Source organism: Hyla sarda, chromosome 9, assembly GCF_029499605.1.
Source record: "Hyla sarda isolate aHylSar1 chromosome 9, aHylSar1.hap1, whole genome shotgun sequence".
In the NCBI taxonomy this organism is placed as follows: Eukaryota; Metazoa; Chordata; class Amphibia; order Anura; family Hylidae; genus Hyla; species Hyla sarda.
In genome coordinates this window covers 167,600,833-167,622,510 of record NC_079197.1, presented here as the reverse complement: position 1 = coordinate 167,622,510, position 21,678 = coordinate 167,600,833, and the positions used below count along the sequence as shown (strand labels likewise).

The following is a 21,678-nucleotide window of genomic DNA, read 5'->3' as shown; positions in this document are numbered from 1 at the left end:
TTCGGTGTCGATCACCTCTGCGATCCCTTCTAAGATGCAGTCCTTGCAGTGTATTGTATACGCATCAGTGACGGCGGATGCCGGGTCGCGGACCTGCAGCGCCTGCAAGTGGCGTCAAAACAGCGGTCTCACAGCTCCCACGTCCGGACAGCAGAAGGTGGCGGAGATCGCCAGATGGTGAATCTCCAGATGGTGAATCCGCAGCACCGCCGACAGCAGGTAAGTGGCAATGCTGGTAGCGTCCTCGTGGTAGCGAGGCGCGCGTGGAGATAGTGGTTTGATTGACAGGTATCTCCGCTACTCTCTGGTTGCTTTAGAGATGGAATGTAGCTTTATCAATTCCATATACAAATGGTCTCAGTGGTCTCAGGGGGACGCTGGACGCGTTTCAGGACTGTCTCAGTCCTTTCTTCAGCAGCTATGTATATCTAATCTAGGTACTAAGTGTCGGAATATATACCTATAGCTCCTCCTCTACCGTTCTATGACGTCAGATCCAGAGTAAACATTATAGTATTTAGTAGATTTATCAATGAAATTTGTCAATGATATTGTTAGAGACTATACAGCTTCAGTTACAGACAATATAATGTATATATATAAATAAATAAAGCGTGACAGATGAGATTATGTTTTTTCTTTGAAATATAGAAAATAATGAAATATATAGAAACATAAAATTATATAAATTATATAAACTATGTTAAATAGTGGTTGTGATAGTGTGTACATATTACTATTAATATAAAATGAGTTTTGGTTGTGATTGTATACGTATATAATCAAATGTGTAATCAGATCTGTCTATAGAGAATGTTATGGCCTAAAAATTAAACTTTACATATATTAGACTAAGGGGTAATTTTATGTGAACATACAAATAATATTAAATTAATATTAAAAGGAGTCTATGCATTTTCATGATATCAAATATCTTCTATGTGTATATAAAACCCACATACATTCCTGAAGAATAAGTTGGTATCGGAATGTGAACTACAAATCATAAAAATCCGAACTATCATTAAAAAATTTTTATAAAATAGAATCCAAGTTGGGGATGATGAATAGGAGAGAGCCCGATAAAGGGTCCGTCGAGGTGCTGATAGACAGCCAGACCTCGACGGACCATCCAAAGGGACCTCACACATTTTAGTCCAAGAAGCCAAACAGTTCAAGATCATTATTCAGGCCCCTGGGTGCCAACGAGCCAAACTCAAAAATCTTGCGGGATTCTGCTCTTGACATCCTGCCAATAAAATTGCCGCCCCTCCAGTCTTGATGTATCCGTTGCAGTGCTACATATTTTAATAGGTTAGGATTGCCCTGATGGAAAAGTTTGAAGTGTGCCGACAGGGGATGTTTCTCATTTTGCTTTTTAATGTTGTATCGGTGTTCAAGGATCCGTGTTTTTAATGCACGTGATGTACGCCCTATATATTGTTTATGACATGGGCATTCTATGAGATAAATCACACCCTTGCTGGCACAATTCAGAAACTCTTTGATGGAAAAAATATAGTCATTTGATGTGGATTTGATGGTCACTGTTCTTTTTCAAACCTAGTGGATTTACAATTTGGACAGTGGCCACATCTAAAAAAGCCCTTTAGATCCACCAATGTTGAATCTGATTGTGTGTTTTAAATTGGAACGTACCGTGGGGGCTATTTTGATGCCTAGATTTGGAGCCTTAGTGTAAACTATGGGGGGCTTATCCGGAATAAGGTTGCCTATTATTTTGTCTTGTTGGAGTAGTGGCCAGTATTTATTGATAATTAGATCTATTTTGCGGTATTGGGTATTATACGGGATAATTAGTTTGGCATTGTCTGTGTTTGTGGAAGTGACCGATATTGGGGTCTTGGGCTGAAAAAACATAGATCGGTCAAGTTGTCGGACTTTCTCAAGGGACTGCTTTAGATGTTCAGACGGATATAATTTATCTACAAATTGTTGTGTTAGGGCTTCAGCTTCTAATTCAAATTGATCATTGTTGGTACAATTACGTTTGAGTCTACGATATTGACTAGTTGGCACATTGGTCAGCCATTGTGGTAGATGACAACTAGTATGGAGAATGAACCCATTTTTAGCCACCGGTTTATGGAATGTACTACAAATTAGTTTGTCAATATTAGTGGTTATTAGTAGATCTAAAAATTCCACTGAAACAGTGCTGATGTTGGGGGTAAATTTCAGATTTAGATTGTCATTAAGTGAATTGATGAAGGTCTCTAGGTTTGCTTGTGTCCCTCGCCAAATGAAAAAAATGTCATCTATGTAGCGATGCCATGACACCAGGTCCGCCCCCAGCTGTGGTGTGGATTGGTCACAGGTCATATCAACCACGATACCATCACAATTCCAATTTTTATCCACAAAGCCCTCGGTCACCATACCCATCACACCCTAATTGGAGACAACCCAGAGCTTATGCCCCCATACAAACCACGATATCCACAACAAAAATACTCACACCAACACTCAATCCCTCAACACTACCACAACAACAAACTCCAGGAACTAATGTCAATTCCGAATCGCAACCAAGCCCTAGAACCACGCAAAATTATAAAGACAGTAGAGACAGTAGCTCAAATTCACCCGACACCATCCAACAATCTGGTACTACCAACCCCCAACAGAAAAAGAGAACACGCAGAGGACACCATAGAAGAAATAGAGATACCAAAGTCCAAAGTGAGCAAAATATAAAAACAACTGACAGTGCCATTTTTAATCTCAGCTCCAAAACTCTGAACCCAAATCAATTGAAATTACTAGATAAAGGTTTAAAATATGCACCCAGTCAGCCCTTAGATAAATTTGGGGTATATATAGGAATAGAGAAATACATACGAAAATTATGTTTAAAAAAATATTTCATAAAAAACCCCATCCCAATATCCAAAAACAATAAATCAATCTTTAAACATACATCTCTAAAAAGTAAATCCAATTTTTTTCCTCATCAAGAAACTAGTATTGATATGTTATCTTTTAAGAAGGCTATTGAGAGTGAACTAAGGAAAATAGAAAAACCTAAAAACACATGGAATAATCTTTCACAGGGAGAAATTAGAGCTATAAGACAATTTCAAGAAGAATTGTCCATCACCATAAGGCCAGCCGACAAAGGGGGTGGTATAGTGGTGATGGATACCCCCATATACACAGCCGAATGTCTTTCACAACTAAATTAAAAGGTGATCCCACGTCTGAATATTTTGAGGAACTACAAATATTTTGCACAAAAGCGAAGGAGCAGGGAATTTTAACCAATCAGGAGTTTGAGTTTATCACAAATACACCAAAACGTCTTCCGGTATTTTATACCATCCCCAAGATCCACAAAGATCCCACTAAACCTCCAGGCCGCCCGATAGTATCGGGAATAGGGTCAATTACAGCAAATTTGTCTCAATATATTGACCAATTTCTTCAGCCCTATGTTAAACAAACACAATCTTATATACGAGATACCACTCAGATTGTGCAAATCATTGAAAATATCAGATGGGAACAATCATGGATCTTGGGGACACTTGATGTTAGCTCACTTTACACAGTTATCAATCACAAACAGGGAATAACGGCTATTCAATCCATTCTGAGCACGAAACCTGACCTACAGCCAGAACAAATTCAGTTCATTCTTGATGCAATATTTTTTATACTGTCACATAATTATTTTTTATTCGAATCAGATTACTATGTACAGACAAATGGGACTGCCATGGGCACCAGGTTTGCCCCCAGCTATGCCAACTTGTTTATGGCAAGTTGGGAAGCTGATACCATCAATCCACAGCTGGGGGCGGACCTGGTGTCATGGCATCGCTACATAGATGACATTTTTTTCATTTGGCGAGGGACACCTAGAGACCTTCATCAATTCACTTAATGACAATAATCTAAATCTGAAATTTACCCCCAACATCAGCACTGTTTCAGTGGAATTTTTAGATCTACTATTAACCACTAATATTGACAAACTAATTTGTAGTACATTCCATAAACCGGTGGCTAAAAATGGGTTCATTCTCCATACTAGTTGTCATCTACCACAATGGCTGACCAATGTGCCAACTAGTCAATATCGTAGACTCAAACGTAATTGTACCAACAATGATCAATTTGAATTAGAAGCTGAAGCCCTAACACAACAATTTGTAGATAAATTATATCCGTCTGAACATCTAAAGCAGTCCCTTGAGAAAGTCCGACAACTTGACCGATCTATGTTTTTTCAGCCCAAGACCCCAATATCGGTCACTTCCACAAACACAGACAATGCCAAACTAATTATCCCGTATAATACCCAATACCGCAAAATAGATCTAATTATCAATAAATACTGGCCACTACTCCAACAAGACAAAATAATAGGCAACCTTATTCCGGATAAACCCCCCATAGTTTACACTAAGGCTCCAAATCTAGGCATCAAAATAGCCCCCACGGTACGTTCCAATTTAAAACACACAATCAGATTCAACATTGGTGGATCTAAAGGGCTTTTTTAGATGTGGCCACTGTCCAAATTGTAAATCCACTAGGTTTGAAAAAAGAACAGTGACAATCAAATCCACATCAAATGACTATATTTTTTCCATCAAAGAGTTTCTGAATTGTGCCAGCAAGGGTGTGATTTATCTCATAGAATGCCCATGTCATAAACAATATATAGGGCGTACATCACGTGCATTAAAAACACGGATCCTTGAACACCGATACAACATTAAAAAGCAAAATGAGAAACATCCCCTGTCGGCACACTTCAAACTTTTCCATCAGGGCAATCCTAACCTATTAAAATATGTAGCACTGCAACGGATACATCAAGACTGGAGGGGCGGCAATTTTATTGGCAGGATGTCAAGAGCAGAATCCCGCAAGATTTTTGAGTTTGGCTCGTTGGCACCCAGGGGCCTGAATAATGATCTTGAACTGTTTGGCTTCTTGGACTAAAATGTGTGAGGTCCCTTTGGATGGTCCGTCGAGGTCTGGCTGTCTATCAGCACCTCGACGGACCCTTTATCTGGCTCTCTCCTATTCATCATCCCCAACTTGGATTCTATTTGATAAAAATTTTTTAATGATAGTTCGGATTTTTATGATTTGTAGTTCACATTCTGATACCAACTTATTCTTCAGGAATGTATGTGGGTTTTATATACACATAGAAGATATTTGATATCATGAAAATGCATAGACTCCTTTTAATATTAATTTAATATTATTTGTATGTTCACATAAAATTACCCCTTAGTCTAATATATGTAAAGTTTAATTTTTAGGCCATAACATTCTCTATAGACAGATCTGATTACACATTTGATTATATACGTATACAATCACAACCAAAACTCATTTTATATTAATAGTAATATGTACACACTATCACAACCACTATTTAACATAGTTTATATAATTTTATGTTTCTATATATTTCATTATTTTCTATATTTCAAAGAAAAAACATAATCTCATCTGTCACGCTTTATTTATTTATATGTATACATTATATTGTCTGTAACTGAAGCTGTATAGTCTCTAACAATATCATTGACAAATTTCATTGATAAATCTACTAAATACTATAATGTTTACTCTGGATCTGACGTCATAGAACGGTAGAGGAGGAGCTATAGGTATATATTCCGACACTTAGTACCTAGATTAGATATACATAGCTGCTGAAGAAAGGACTGAGACAGTCCTGAAACGCGTCCAGCGTCCCCCTGAGACCACTGAGACCATTTGTATATGGAATTGATATAGCTACATTCCATCTCTAAAGCAACCAGAGAGTAGCGGAGATACCTGTCAATCAAACCACTATCTCCACGCGCGCCTCGCTACCACGAGGACGCTACCAGCATTGCCACTTACCTGCTGTCGGCGGTGCTGCGGATTCACCATCTGGAGATTCACCATCTGGCGATCACCGCCACCTTCTGCTGTCCGGACGTGGGAGCTGTGAGACCGCTGTTTTGACGCCACTTGCAGGCGCTGCAGGTCCGCGACCCGGCATCCGCCGTCACTGATGCGTATACAATACACTGCAAGGACTGCATCTTAGAAGGGATCGCAGAGGTGATCGACACCGAACATACCCGGGAGTGGTGAGATACAAAATTACCTGTCATAAACTGCCAGTATCTCATGCATAATTGACAAACATCATAGACTTCATTTGCTGCAGCAGGTTAAGTCTGCACAACTTGTCACAAATTGACTATGCGAGAGACTTGAACTTAAAGTACGTGTTGAAACGAAATATTTATGCTGGCCAGAATTTTCTATAATCCTTTTTTTTTATATATCCATTTCCTCATATCTATCGTTGATTAAGGAGTGAAGGAACTTATTAATAATTACTATTGCCGGCTGACAGTCTCGCATATGGTTGCTACGGGTTACAGCCATCAAGTTGCTATTTTATAGTATTGCGCCAATAGAAAAAAACGAGCGCATTATTTAGAGGAATTTATATACCTTCCTACAGTGGACACATTTTTATATTTTACATTTTCATTTACTATACCATTTTATTGTTTTACTTGTTGGAGTGGTGTTATCACAAGGGCCCTGTGGTACACCCATCTCCACTAGTTCTTTTTATATATTTAATAAACTGTTTTTTATCAAACTATATTCTATGGCCATTTGTTCAAGACCTTGAGCCCCAATTTACCTTCTTTTTAGATTAGTAAATTACTTCTATTAAAAAAAAATCTTAATCCTTCCAGTACTTACCAGCTGCTGTATGCTCCACAGGAAGTTATTTTCTTTTTGAATTTCCTTTGTCTGACTACAGTGCTCTCTGCTGACACCTCTGTCCATTTTAGGAACTGCCAGATTAGGAGCAAATCCCCATTGCAAACCTATCCAGCTCTGGACAGTTCCTGACATGGGCAGAGGTGTCAGCAGAGAGCACTGTGGGCAGACGGAAAGGAAATTCAAAAAGAAAAGAACTGGCAGGATTACATTTTTTTAAATAGAAGTAATTTACAAATCTGTTTAACTTTCTGGCACCAGTATTTTAAAAATAATAATAATAATAATGTTTTCCAGTGGAGTACCCCTTTAAAGGGTCCAGACACATAGCAATGAATGTTCCATAATGAATTTTATATTTATCCATAATGTGATGTCATTCTTTTTCACCACCTCATGTTAGTGTCTCTATCTGTTCATCAGCCAAGTGCCTCCTCTCCAGCTCCCGCCACCACAGTGGAGGAGGTCCTTTTCTTGCCTGCCCAGAGTTCTGCACCAGCTCTTTGCCCAGACTCGGAGATTCCCCCACAAGAAGAGGCTGGATCTGAGCCTTGGGCCGCGGCGGTGCCCCCTGTGAGTGCCACTTGCATGATACCTTCTACTAGTCTCTAACTCTTCCTCTTCTACTCTTTGTTCTTTTATGGATCTATGTTCCACCAATGTCATCACTTTTATGCTCCCTGAACTATGGGCAATTATAACAAAAAATACCCCAGTGGAGAAACAGTTTCCAAATGTAAACATCACAAGGTCCCTAACCAGGGATCATTTATACACTTTTTTTTTTATGACACTAAAACTTTTATTTGTGTTTTAGAAACATTAGTGATATAAGCAAAAAATGTAAAACACCAGTACCGCCAGTTACTGATAGCTATGTATTATCACTGTACAGTGATCCCTCAACTTACAATGGCCTCAACATACAATAGTTTCAACATACGATGTTCTTTTCTGGACCATTGTAACTTAAAACCAAACTCAACATAAACAATGGAAGGTATCCAGCTTCACAGCAAACTGTTAAAAGGTTCAAGCTTTAATTTATTCCATTAAAAAACATGGTGATACGTGGTAAAAAAAACTGTGCCGACGCGTTTCGGACCTATAAGTCCTTAATCATGGCTATGATTAAGGACTTATTATAGGTCCAAAACACGTCGGCGCAGTTGTTTTTACCACGTATCACCATGTTTATTAATGGAATAAATTAAAGCTTGAACCTTTTAACAGTTTGCTGTGAAGCTGGATACCTTCCATTGTTTCTCCAGTTTGATACACGGGCAGGTGACCCGCTTCTCCGAGCTCCAGCGCTTCTGAAACTTGGCATCTCCCTACAAGAACTTTACTGGGCTATGTGGTGAGTGAGCTTTTTTTCTTCTTTCAAACTCAACATACAATGCTACAGACAGTCCAGATCTGTGAAACGTGTCAATGGCTGGAAGAACCGACCAATCAGAATGGACATTCACTGGTAAAACCCCTGTATTACTGAAGTGTATGCACTGACTGGTGTCTGGTAGCGCCCCCTACAGTACAGGGAGGTATTACATGTTCTGTACTCTTTACCTGTATTACTGAAGTGTATGCATTGACTGGTGTCTGGTAGCGCCCCCTACAGTACAGGGAGGTATTACATGTTCTGTACTCTTTACCTGTACCATGGTTAGCTGCTCCTTAGGACACCAGGTGAGGGGCCACTCCATGTTAGGCTGCTTTCACACTATGAAAAGTACCCGTTATATAATGCCCGTTATAAAATCGTGGGCGATCGTGGGGTTAAATGGCCATTACAGAATCCCTAACGGACTGTAGAAAATCCCATCATAGTCTATGGGTTTTTCTAATAGCCGATTTAACCCGTTGTCACCCGTTATTAATAACGGACGTTATGCATGCACCATTTCTTCCGTTCAATCACCGTCACAAAATAACGTCCGTTATTAATAACGGGCGATAACGAGTTAAAACGGCTATTAGAAAAATCCCATAGAATTTAATGGGATTTTCTAACGTCCGTTAGGGATTTTGTAATGGCCATTTAACCCTGCGATCGCCCGCGATTTTATAACAGGCGTTATATAACGGGTACTTTTCATAGTGTAAAAGCAGCCTTACTTTTTTAGGACACTGTGTGTTCTGTACAGGACCCTGAAGAAGCTCCTGTCCTCTACATAGACAGTGATTACAGCTCCCAGCAGATCTTTATTACTTTTATATGTAAGGACTTGCTTTATCTATATTAGTTATCTACTTAATATTGTTTTATCCTCACTTTCTCGGTCGCTCTTCATTGGGGGAGACCTATACTGATGGGTATATAAAAAAAAAAAAGTCTGCTCCTCCCTGGCAGGATAATCCCGCCCACTGGAAGTGAGGTAATCAGTTTTAGCTAGTGTCAGTAGGAGGCAGACACAGGTGTGGGAGCTCCCCATACCATGTCTTTTTTTAAATTATTTTCTAGTAAGGGATGTTTAGTTTTTTTTTTTTCTCCTTTTTTGCCTTTTTCAAGTGGGGGTTCAGGAGCATGATGCTAACTGTTCCCCCATATGCGACAAAGGAGCACGGAACATAAGAGTATGGGCCATCAACCCCTTATCGCCAACGTCCAGTGCCTGGAGGTTGTACCCTAGGTCCGGGTCCGCCACTTGCCCCTGCTCGCCCCGCTATCTTAGCCTGGTATGATGCAGCGTGGCCATAAGCTGGTTGAAGACTTCAGGGTGAGTATAAGAAGATGGAGCCGAGGGTGAGTATGTTCTACAACCCCCCTTCCCCCTCTTGCTCATCCAGGGGTCCCCTTCCTCTCATGTGCCCAGCTCCTCAGCCGCCATTACACGGGGCTGTGCTGGGCCAGACCCCTCATGGCCTCTGGCGCCATTCTGGAGGGGACAGTCCGGTGACCCTTCCCTCCCCCTCTTTGGGCCATGCATTTCCAGCCCACATGTATTGCGGCCAGGCGCAGTGCCCTAGCCACGTTATTTTCACTACCGGTCGGAGACTCAAAGCTGCTGCCCCAGCGGGGCAGCGGGTCTCCGGTCCCGCACTGCTGCCTGCTTACCACTTTGTGCGGCAGTGTCCTGGCCGTGTTATTTCTTAGGCTGACTGGAGACCTACAGCTGCAGGCAGCGGGTCTCCGGTCTCACTTGGCTGTCCCCCTTCTCAGTGCGGGCACACCAGCCCGCTTACTCCTATCTGTTGCGGCCAGGCGCAGTGTCCTGGCTGCATTTTTATAGACTGACCGGAGACTTTACAGCTGCAGGCAGCGGGTCTCCAGTCCCAGGCTTACTCCATCCTTGCGGCCAGGCACAGTGTCCTGGGTGCGTTCTTTATGGGCTGACCGGAGACCTACAGCTGCAGGCATCGGATCTCCGGTCCCACGTGGCCAACTGAACTCAGTGCGGGCACATCAGCCTGCTTACTGCTCCCTATGCGTCCGGGCACCAGCCCGTCTTTCAGCCAGTTCCCCAGCCCCCTTCCTGTAATGGCTGCAGATCGTGCGGCCGGCGCCTCGGTCATGCGGCCAGGTGCCGCATCCTACCACAAGTCTGGTCGGGTGCCCTTGCAAGAGTTATTTTTTTTTTTTTTCTGCATTCCTGGCAGACGCTTTGTCAGGTCCACCGGTCACCCATCATGGGGGTGTTCTGACATGTCATACAATATGATTCCCTCCTCTACAGGCTGCCGCTTCTGTGGCTAGGGCTCTGGATCCTCCCGTCTAGTGTGAGGTCTATATAGGTGGAGTACCTGGCTGGGCCCTTGTTTTTTGCTGAGAGTAATCAGCGGGGCTACGCACTTTTGCAGCCTGGCTCTCTTCCTTTTTCTTGGTTATCTACTGCTGCACATACAGACTTGGGACTCTCCTCTGTTGGAGGAGTTTATGCTCTCATGTATGGCTCGGCGACAGCCAGTCTAGCACTTTCTGTTGTTTGGGTCCTGCCATTGCTCTCCTCCTCCCTCGGTGCAATCTCCCTGGAGGGGTTTGTTCCTCCTTCCTTGTCTGTGTCAGTTGCGCTACACTGACACTACAGTCTTCTGGAGTAACCTTCCCTTTTGTTTCCACCTCCGTTCCGGTCCTGATGGGATGTTGCTTCGGTCCGCTCAGACCACTGGGGTTCATGTCTGGTTAGTCTCCGTGTCTTGGACACTATCCTAGGATGTTGTGGCGTGTCTTCTTTTCTAGTTTGGCCTTTCTGGTTCTTTGGGCCTTAGTGATGGTTTTGGTCTCGGGCAGGTTCTCCGCGGTCCCGTTTGTGGGGTGGTCATTCTGTACCGTACTACTTTATCTAGACGTAGAAGTTTGTCACCGGAGCGTTTCGCGGACGTTGGGTTTACCTACTCTTCAGGTGTAGGTCTTCCAGGTGACTCGGGAACCTCAGTTTCCCATATCGGACGTGCCGGTGTTCCGAATGCTCCCTTTTCAGGGCATTCTGCTCCCTTTTTGGCTCAAAGAGTAAGTTATGTGCCATCCCTTGTGAGGGGGAACTTTTGTTTGGTTCAGGCCTCTCTGATGTATTAGAAAAGGCAGGGGATAGGAAGAAGGGGTTCCCAGCTTTCCAACCCCCTAGACAAAATAGGCCTTTCCAGTTTAAAGGGAAGAGAGGTGGTGAAAATAAAAGTAAGGATCACTCTTATGAGTGGAAGTTTTCTCGTAAGGGGAGTGGTCTTATGTGTAATCAGCCTAGTACTTCCACCAAAAAGTTCTCACCTGACCAGTCACCTCCCCTCTGAGTGGTGTTGGGCGTGCCCTGGCTTTCTCTAGAGATCAGGTCATTTGTTATTCTGGTATAAAAGGTGCAACATGTATCATAATAGTTATCTCCATGACGAAAACTTGTTAAGTCGAAACACGTCGGAGGTTTTTTCTTTTGTGCATGTGTACTTTTAACCTATTTTTGTGTTTTGGATTTTAATCATGGATCAATAAAATGTTACTATTTTTTTCTCTTATGGGAGCCGGACTTTTTTCACCTTCCTTTTTTCTGATCCTTCCACCAAAAAGCCTGACCCCCCCCAATGACTGGATCCACGAGTAGGTGGCAGTTTTAAGAGTTTTTTTTCAAGAATGGGGAAAAAAAATCTGGTAGTTCTTGGTTAATTCAAACTATCCGTGACGGTCTCCGTCTGGATTTTGTTAGTCTGCCGCCTACTCAGTTCCTGGTCACTAGATGTCTCCCAGGACCTTCAGGTCAGTCTTCTTTACAGGGAAAAGTGTTATCCCTAATAGAGACCGGTGTTTTGGTCCCTGTGCCTCCACAAAAACAGGGTTCAGGATTATATTCAACTCTTTCTTGTGGGGAAACCAAATGGAACGTTCAGGGTCATTATTCATCTCAAACCTCTGAATCGTTACTTGATTTATAATCGTTTCAAGATGTAAACCATAAAATCCACCGTTAACCTGTTTAAAGAGTAGCTCCCACCATCACTTTTTGTATATTTTTTTTTTTTTTTTTCCTGTCCCTGCCTATTACCCATCTATCCCTAACCCCCTCCCAGCCTTTAATTTATTTTTTTTACATATTAAAAACGCCTTTTGTCTGCCTGGCAGTGTGCTCACTACCAGGCAGACCTCCCCAGCAGGCACCACGTCACTGATGCCTGCTGGGGCCGGCACTTCCGCCCGTAGTTCACCTATACAGGGTGCCTCCAGCTGTTTCCCCACTGCAACTCCCAGCTTGCCCTGACATCTACTGGCTGTCAGGACATGCTGGGAGTTGTAGTGGTGAAACAACTGGAGGCACCCTGTATAGGTGAACACCGGAGCACATACCGCTCCCCGCCGCGCAGCGTATTAAGTGTTTTAAAATCACTTTTTTTAATCAAACTATATTAGACATATGTTGTAGTACTTAAGTACTACAACATATCAATTTTTTGTTTTCATGACAGTGCCCATTTAAGGATTGTTCCATGTCGTCTCTAGATTTGAAAGATGCTTTCATGTCCCTATTCACATAGATTATCAGAAATATTTAAGGATTGCAGTTTTTGTAAATTCTCAACTCCTTCATCTACAGTTCTGCGCCCTGTAGGGCTGGGCGGTATGACCAAATGTGTGTATTGCTGTACTTTTTAAACTTTTGGCGGTTCCACGGTATATAACAGTATTTCCTAGATATTTCCTACTCTCATATCACCTGCAAGCGCTGCCCTCCCCGTCCTGTTTGTTGTGGCCGCCGGCGCTGGCACTCTATACTGTGCAGTATCCCTATGCCCGGGCTGCAAAAGGTAAACAAAGTAAACTTTAACACATGTTCCGACGTCGGCCTTACGCTGGGGACGGGAACGATGTTCCGGCTTCTTACATGACAGTGGGCTCAGCCTGTCACCGGCCAAGGCAGAACATCGCTGCGGCCCGTGATAGGCTGACGGCTGTCCAACGTTCCTGTCCCCAGGAAGCAGATGAGGCCAGTACCGGACCAACGGCAGGAGAGTTAGTTTATTTTGTTTTTTTTGCAGCCCGGGCATAGGAATACCGCACAGTATAGAGCAGTGGTCTTCAACCTGCGTACCTCCAGATGTTGCAAAACTACAACTCCCAGCATGCCCGGACAGCTGTTGGCTGTCCGGGCATGCTGGGAGTTGTAGTTTTGCAACATCTGGAGGTACGCAGGTTGAAGACCACTGGTATAGAGTGTCGGCGCCGGTGGCCGCAACAAACAGGACGAGGAGAGCAGCGCTTGCGGATAACATGTGAGTAGTACCCTGATGGGGAGAGAGCAGCGCTGGGCTGATAATTAATGGGGGGGGCAGAACAGCACTGGGCTGATAATTAGAGATGAGCGAACTTACAGTAAATTCGATTCATCACGAACTTCTCGGCTCGGCAGTTGATGACTTTTCCTGCATAAATTAGTTCAGCCTTCAGGTGCTCCGGTGGGCTGGAAAAGGTGGATACAGTCCTAGGAAAGAGTCTCCTAGGACTGTATCCACCTTTTCCGGAGCACCTGAAAGCTGAACTAATTTATGCAGGAAAAGTCATCAACTGCCGAGCCGAGAAGTTCGTGACGAATCGAATTTACTGTAAGTTCGCTCATCTCTACTGATAATACATTCATTCCCGAGGGGGAGGGGCCAAACTGGTATTGCGGTATGGGTTAAAATTCATCGTGAATATTGGACTATAATATCGGCCAAACGGATAATCGGTCGATCCCTAATATGTTATGTGTATAGTATTGTTTTTGCAACCTTACGTAGGATGCTTCTTAGGTCTCGGCAGAGGGGGATGTGCATCCTTTTTGTACTCTGTTTCCTGTTCCTGGAGGAGGAGTCCGTCTCTCTGGCGGTACGGTTGTGACTACGAGGAAATAGAATTAGCGGTGAATAATTACCGGCTTTTTCCTAGTGTCAGCGCCTCCTAGTGGCAAGAGCATATACCCATCAGAATAGGTGTCCCGTTCCCCCCCCCCCCCCCCCCCCCAATGAAGGCTACGAGAAAGAGATTTTACGGTAAGTTCAATGACCTTTAGGTGGCTTCAGAACCAATTACCAGGTTTCCATAGAGTTCTGGTCTCAACATACAATGGTTTCAACTTACAATGGTCGTCCCGGAACCAATTAATATTGTAGTTTGAGGGATCAATGTATTTGCTATCACTTGGACTCACGGCCCAAAGATATAAAAAACGTGCCTTTACATTATATATCACCATTTTTTGGATGCAGTCTAAACAGTTGATAAAAATGGACCGGCGACGCAGGCTCATTAAAAGCTCCGACACGTAGCCCCCCCCCCGACATGTTTCAGTCCTCGGAGCTTCATCAGAGGTCTGGGCAATAATATTGGCTCTGAGGAGTGAAAACATGTTGGTGATATAAGGGTGGGGTTTACACCACAATTTTACTATACGGTTTCGGCATACGGTTTCATAAAAAAAAAAAAAAAAAAAAACGTATGCAACCGTACAGAAAACCGTACTCTTAGACTTCCCATTCAAAGCCGTATGCACCATAATGTATACGGCTGTCGCCGTTTTTCAAACCATACATTTTTTTTGCCTTTTTTTTTTTTTTTTTTCCAGACAGAGAACCGTGGCCTACCACGGTTTTTGGTCCGGGTCAAAAACTGTATTTAAGGTTGTCAATGGGAACCGTACAGAACCATATGCGTATGGTTCCATACGGTTTTTGGCTTTGCTTAGTTTTTTTTTTCTTGGAATTTCAATCAAACAAGTAAAACTTTATTCATAATGGAATTAATTTTAGTTCTACTGGTACTGTTTCTAAAACACAAGTTGTTTTACTGTGGGGATATAAAGAACTGAACCATGGGCAGCATAAAAATGGGACAGGCTCCCTTGTTACAATGGTTTATAATTCACTCATAGTTATCAAAACTGACAAGAAACAGGTTATTGGGGTGGTCCCCAGTGCCATCTTTTTGCCTCACCGGCCTTAAAGGAGTACTCTAGTGGAAAACTTTTTTTTTATTTTTTTTTTTTATCAACTGATGCCAGAAAGTTAAAACAGATATGTAAATTACTTCTATTAAAAAAATCTTAATCCTTCCAGTACTTATTAGCAGCTGTATACTGCAAAGGAAGTTGTTTTCTTTTCTGTCTGACCACCTTGCTCTCTGCTGACATCTCTGTCCATGTCAGGAACTGTCCAGAGCAGGAGAAAATCCCCATTGGCAAACATGCTGCTCTGGACAGTTCCTAAAATGGACAGAGGTGTCAGCAGAGAGCACTGTGGTCGTGACATAAAAGAAATCCCAAAAGAAAAAGAATTTACTTTGTAGTATACAGCTGCTAATAAGTACTGGAAGGATTAACAATGTTTAACAGAAGTAATTTACAAATCTGTTTAACTTTCTGGCACCAGTTGATTTAAAAAAAAAAAAAAATTAAAGTTTTCCACAGTAGAATCCCTTTAAGTGATAGATCGATCAGTCAAAGCTGACTGGGTGGGGAGAAGGTGGGGACCATCCCAATGACTTGAGTCCTCTAAAATTAGTGTTTCCCAACCAGGGTGCCTCTAGGTGTTGCAAAACTGCAACTCCCAGCATGCCCGGACAGCCTTCGGCTGTCCGGGCATGCTGGGAATTGTAGTTTTGAAACATCTGGAGGCACCCAGGTCGGGAAACACTGTCTCAAACGCTGCAGTGTTTCCATTTTAATAAAATTTTAATAAAGTTTTGTTGTTCGGGCAGTATGAAAGTGATGACAGGATCCCTTGAACTGGGCCCCATGCTTCATTCTTACGGTTTATTCTCTTCTCTATGACAAGGAATGGGTTCCTGTTATCAGGCAGGACATACAGAGCCAAAGGAAGATTAAGCAGCAGCCCCCTCTGAGCGACGCCTACCTGAGCGGGATGCCGGCAAAGCGACGAAAAGTGAGTACAGAGAGAGTACGGCGGCCCCCACTGACTCCATACGCATACAACATAAGATTGTTATTTATGTGAGTACGGTACAGCTGTATTCTCTATGCACACTATATGGCGGCATTATTTATTCTGTTAATAAAGTCACTGTGTCTGTTCAGTGCGTGTACATCTGTATGTGTGTGTAGGATGACAAAAACAAAAAACATCTGTATACAGGATCGTTTCTTTTATTTTTCAGAGGCCTTTTTAAATAATAAAGAAGCGATCTGATTGGGTGCTAAACTATGCTCTGCACAGGTTTTAATAAAAGGGGTTCTCGGGTGGAAAACCTTATTATTATTATTTTTTCCTTTTTTTTTTTTTTTATTTATTTATTTTTAATTTAATGAACTGGTGTCAGAAAGTTAAACAGATTTGTAAATGACTTCTATTAAAAAAAATCTTAATCCTTTTAGTACTTTTTAGCAGCTGTTTGCTACAGAGGAAATTCTTTACTTTTAGAATTAATTTTTTTGTCTTGTCCACAGTGATCTCTGCTGACACCTCTGTCCGTGTCAGGAACTGTCCAGAGCAGCATAGGTTTGCTAATGGGGATTTTCTCCTGCTCTGGACAGTTCCTGATATGGGCACCAGGTGTCAGCAGAGAGCACTGTGGAAAAGACAGAAAAGAAATAAAAATAAAGAATTTCCTCTGTAGCAAACAGCTGCTAAAAAGTACTGGAAGGGTTAAAAATTTTTTAATAGAAGTCATTTACAAATCTGTTAAACTTTCTGGCACCAAAAAAAAAAAAAAAAAAAAGTTTTCCACTGGAGTACCCCTTTAATCTTTCTGTGTATAGGTTGTATAAAATGTATGTATTTTTCTGCTCTTAAAGGGGTACTCCGGTGGAAAACACTTTTTATTTTTTTTAATTATTATTATTTTTTTTTTTATATCAACTGGTGCCAGAAAGTTAAACAGATTTGTAAATGACTTCTATTTCAAAATCTTAATCCTTCCAGTACTTATCAGCTGCTGTATAATACAGAGGAAGTTCTTTTCATATTTGAATTTCCTTTGTCTGACCACAGTGCTCTCTCCTGACACCTCGACCATTTTAGGAACTGTCCAGAGTAGGAGCAAATCCCCATAGCAAACCTCTCCTGCTCTGGACAGTTCCTGACACAGACAGAGGTGTCAGCAGAGAGCACTGTGGTCAGACAGAAAAGAAATTCAAACAGAAAAGAACTTCCTCTATAGTATACAGCCGCTAATAAGTACTGGAAGGATTAAGATTTTTTTAATAGAAGTAATCTAATAAAGAAAGATTGGTGCGGCTTACAAATAGATAGTTAAACAGTCTATATAGGGTGAAGTGATATTGGTTAAATGTCCATAAAAGTTATTGTAATATTATTTGGATATTACCCCTTCCTGATTTTGGTCTCATGCTGTGATGGTGATGTAGCTGAGGAAGGGGTCGGGAGTGAAGTACCTTGAAACGCGTTTAGCTCACCACCACTTTGAATATTCTGCCAGCCTACAGTGTGTGCCAGCTACTGTGAGCCAGGAATCTGTATATTTTATTTTATCATCATTCACCGTTCCTGCAATCCACCTACTTGGAGATCCACTTGCCATGAGATCCTCCGTGCTGATCTGTCTCTTCGCTACTACCAGTGATCCTGTGATCCATCTCCTGTGATCCATCAACTGCGGCGAGCACCTCCCTGGCTGATGTCAGATGCCGCCGCCACGAGCATAGCTACTGTGTGGCATATACCGGGTCCAGCGCAGTCCGGACCAGCCACACTCAACGCCTGCCAGCGCTCACCGATCAGCGAGAGTACTGTACGGACATCACCATTAGAGATGAGCGAACTTACAGTAATTTCGATTCGTCACGAACTTCTCGGCTCGGCAGTCGATGACTTTTCCTGCATAAATTAGTTCAGCTTTCCGGTGGGCTGGAAAAGGTGGATACAGTCCTAGGAAAGAGTCTCCTAGGACTGTATCCACCTTTTCCAGCCCATCGGAGCACCTGAAAGCTGAACTAATTTATGCAGGAAAAGTCATCAACTGCCGAGCCGAGAAGTTCGTGACGAATCGATTTTACTGTAAGTTCACTCATCTCTAATCACCATCACAGCACGAGACCAAAATCAGGAATGGGTAATATCCAAATAATATTGCAGTAACTTTTATGGACATTTAACCAATATCACTTCACCATATATAGACTGTATTAATGGGGTACTCCGGCCCTGAGACATCTTATCCCCTATCCAAAGGATAGGGTATAAGATGTCTGACCCCTGGGGACCCCCGCAATCTTGCATTCGGTGCCGACCACGGGCCGGAGTATTGGGACGTCACGACTCCGCCCCCTGTGATGTCACGCCCCGCCCCCGTTATGCAAGTCTATGGGAGGGGGCGTGACGACAGTCACGCCCCCTCCCATAGACTTGCATAGCGGGGGGGGGGTTGACGTCACACGGGGGCGGAGTCGTGACGTCACGATACTCCGGCCCGGTGGTCACCACCCGGCTGTTTGTGAGCCGGCACCGCGGCGTGCAGCTCAAACAGGTGGGTGGCGAATACAAGATTGCGGGGGTCCCCATCCTTTGGATAGGGGATAAGATGTCTCAGGGCCGGAGTACCCCTTTAACTGTCCAGTAGCTGAACCTGCAACACACTTTTTGTTTTATTTGGTTGATCTTTTATACTTATTTTATCATTGTTATATGTTACATCTGCCAGTAATTTTTCCTCCCACAAGGGCTGTGTGTGAGGAATATGTGCAATTTAAATGACTTTTTATCAGAATAAAAAAATATAAATATATATATATAAATATATATATATATATATATCTCTATATCCCAAAAATACATTACATCCTACTCTCCTTGAAGTTTGGGCTATTTTTTTTTGTACAAAATTTTATCATTTACAAATCTGTTTTAACTTTCTGGCACCAGTTGATTGAAACAAATTTTTTTTTTTCCCAGCGGAGTACCCCTTTAACCTTTTTATCCTCTTTTTTTTATTAATTTTTTTATTTTTTTCCAGACTATGCAAGGTGAGGGTCCCCACCTCGCCCTCTCAGAGGCTGTAAATCGAGCTATGAGATATACGGGAGCCAAACCTGAGACCAGTGCAGAGAGTTTGCGGAGAGAGCTGGACAACAGTGAGGTGCAAGTGCGTTATAGAGACCAGGTAAAGAGACCGTGAGGTCATGTGTAGTTGATGCATCGATCACCTAAAGGGGTCTCCCGAGGTTCGTCTCCTGCCGGTCCTTTACTGACGCCGCTTAATGACTATTCATATGTGATGCCGCTGACCTATTTCCTTTAATATGCAAGCGGAGAACCTGTACATATCACAGCTCAGGTTTTGTACATATTACCGTATTTATTGATGTAGAACACGCACCCTAATTTTTCCAAGGAGATTTGGGGAAAGGTTTTTTTTACCCAAACATCCATGTTAAAGTGAGGGTGCGGGTAAATACAGGTATACCCCGATAAATCTTTCTAGCCCCCCCCCCCCGAAGCCGCTGTTGTTCAATAATTTAAAACGCCCATTTTAAATCCTGTAACTGCAGCAGCTTCTTTGTGCCCAGGGTCCCGCCGCCCCCGATTCCCGTGTCCCTCCCCCATCCCTGGCTTTCATATTTACCTCTCGGCATCCTGCACTGTCGTGTGATGTGGCATTGAGGATGTCACTCGTCAATAAGCAGCGCCCAGCGACAGCGCAGGAGCCTGCAGGACGCCGCCACCAGGTAAATTTGAAAGCCAGGGATGGGGGAGGGACATGGGAATCGGGCGTTGGCGGCGGGACACTCTGGGCACACAGAAGCTGCTGCAGTTACATGATTTAAAGTGGCCGCTTTATATCATTGAGCCAGAAAGAGTTTATCGGCGTAGAACACACAGGCTTTCAGCTTAAAATTTTAGTTTAAAAAAAAAAAAATGCGTGTTCTACGCCGATAAATACGGTAAATTCAATGAAATGGGGGCTTCAGGCTGAGAAGTTGTTGTTTTCTGCACTGATACAATGTGTCTTGTTACATTGTATCAGATATTTGCGCTGCTGCTGATGTATTTAACTTTCATTTGCTTTGTATACTCTGCCTGTCTGTAGAAAGCTTCTTCCCCTGGTTAAATGATATGTCGTCTTTTTTCTTGTAGCTTTGTCAAGATATTCAGAAAATCCTTCAAGATAATGAGTCCTACAGTCCCCAAAGATTCCCGAACACACAGAGAGCATTTCAGGAAGACCCCTAGACCCCTCATACTCCTCACTGTGAGCCTGAACGTCCCCCCTTAAAGGGGTATTCCGCTGCTCTGCGTTTGGAACAGGGAGTCGGGAGCTCGTGATGTCATAGCCCCGCCCCCCTCATGGCGTCACGCCCCGCCCCTCAATGCAAGTCTATGGGAGGGGGCGTGACGGCCGTCACGCCCCCTCCCATAGACTTGCATTGAGGGGCGGGGCGTGACGCCATGAGGGGGCGGGGCTATGACATTGTTTTAAACGCAGAGCAGCGGAGTACCCCTTTAACCCTGTGTATTTGGTTTCTATGTCAGATTCATTGTATGGATATTCCTTCTATGACTGTGTATTCCAGATGTGTCTCCTGGAGACTGATATATTATCATTGTGTTGCCCAAGTAAATGTCACTGTCATGAGCTCCGCTGTGCCGCAGGGATGATGGCGGCCGGAGCCGGGATCCCAAAGCTACGACACAAATCCCATAAGTCTGTCTCTTGCTTGGAAATCCTATCTAGTTATGGAGGAAGCCGTCAGGAATTGTCTCGTCTAAGATAAAGCAAGTTGTATCCGCCCTTTTAAACCGTAAGCAACGCACAGTCCTGCTGCACCCCCCAAACTCTGATATCTTTAATAAAAGTCTTAGACCAACCAATCGGACGTGTGACATCTTGTGCTGTCTTTACTGTCAACTGCGACATGAATAAACCCGTATGGCTTAACCCCTTAACGACGCCGGACGTAAATGTACGTCCTGGTGAGCTGGTACTTAACGCACCAGGACGTACATTTATGTCCTGTACGTTACCGTGAGCATCGGAGCGATGCTCGGGTCATGCGCGGCAGGTCCCGGCTGCTGATAGCAGCCAGGGACCCGCCGGTGATGGCGGACATCCGCGATCACGCGGATGTCCGCCATTAACCCCTCAGATGCCGTGATCAATACAGATCACGGCATCTGCAGCATCGCGGTCACTAAATTGGATGATCGGATCGCCCGCAGCGCTGCCACGGCGATCCGATCATCCAGCACGGCAGCCGGAGGTCCCCTCACCTGGCTCCGCTGCCTTCCGCGAGTCTTCTGCTCTGGTCTGCGATCGAGCAGACCAGAGGAGAAGATGACCGATAATACTGATCAGTACTGTGTCCTATACATAGCACTGAACAGGATTAGCAATTGAATGATTGCTATAAATAGTCCCTTATGGGGACTATTAAAGTGTAAAAGTACATACAAGCGACTTCGCCCCTTACCTCAGACGCCTGGATGAACGGACTTGCTTGGGTAATATGGTTTTGTTTTTCT

The 21,678-nt window shown here is 43.3% G+C and overlaps 1 protein-coding gene across 13 annotated transcripts in view; it reads left to right on the top strand.

Moving 5' to 3' along the window:
- Positions 1-21,032, top strand: part of BAG6 (BAG cochaperone 6) — an 88,801-nt gene extending 67,769 nt beyond the window's left edge. For 12 of the 13 annotated variants that reach the window (XM_056540939.1, XM_056540934.1, XM_056540935.1 and 9 more), the window contains 4 exons: positions 7,210-7,359; positions 16,018-16,125; positions 19,172-19,318; positions 20,293-20,504. In XM_056540939.1, the coding sequence (XP_056396914.1) occupies positions 7,210-7,359; positions 16,018-16,125; positions 19,172-19,318; positions 20,293-20,388 (501 nt within the window). In that variant the 3' untranslated portion in view covers positions 20,389-20,504. Of the gene's footprint in view, positions 1-7,209; positions 7,360-16,017; positions 16,126-19,171; positions 19,319-20,292; positions 20,505-20,773 lie in introns of those variants that run through there. The other variant, XM_056540928.1, reaches the window with a different exon arrangement.
- The last annotated feature ends 646 nt before the right edge of the window (positions 21,033-21,678 follow it).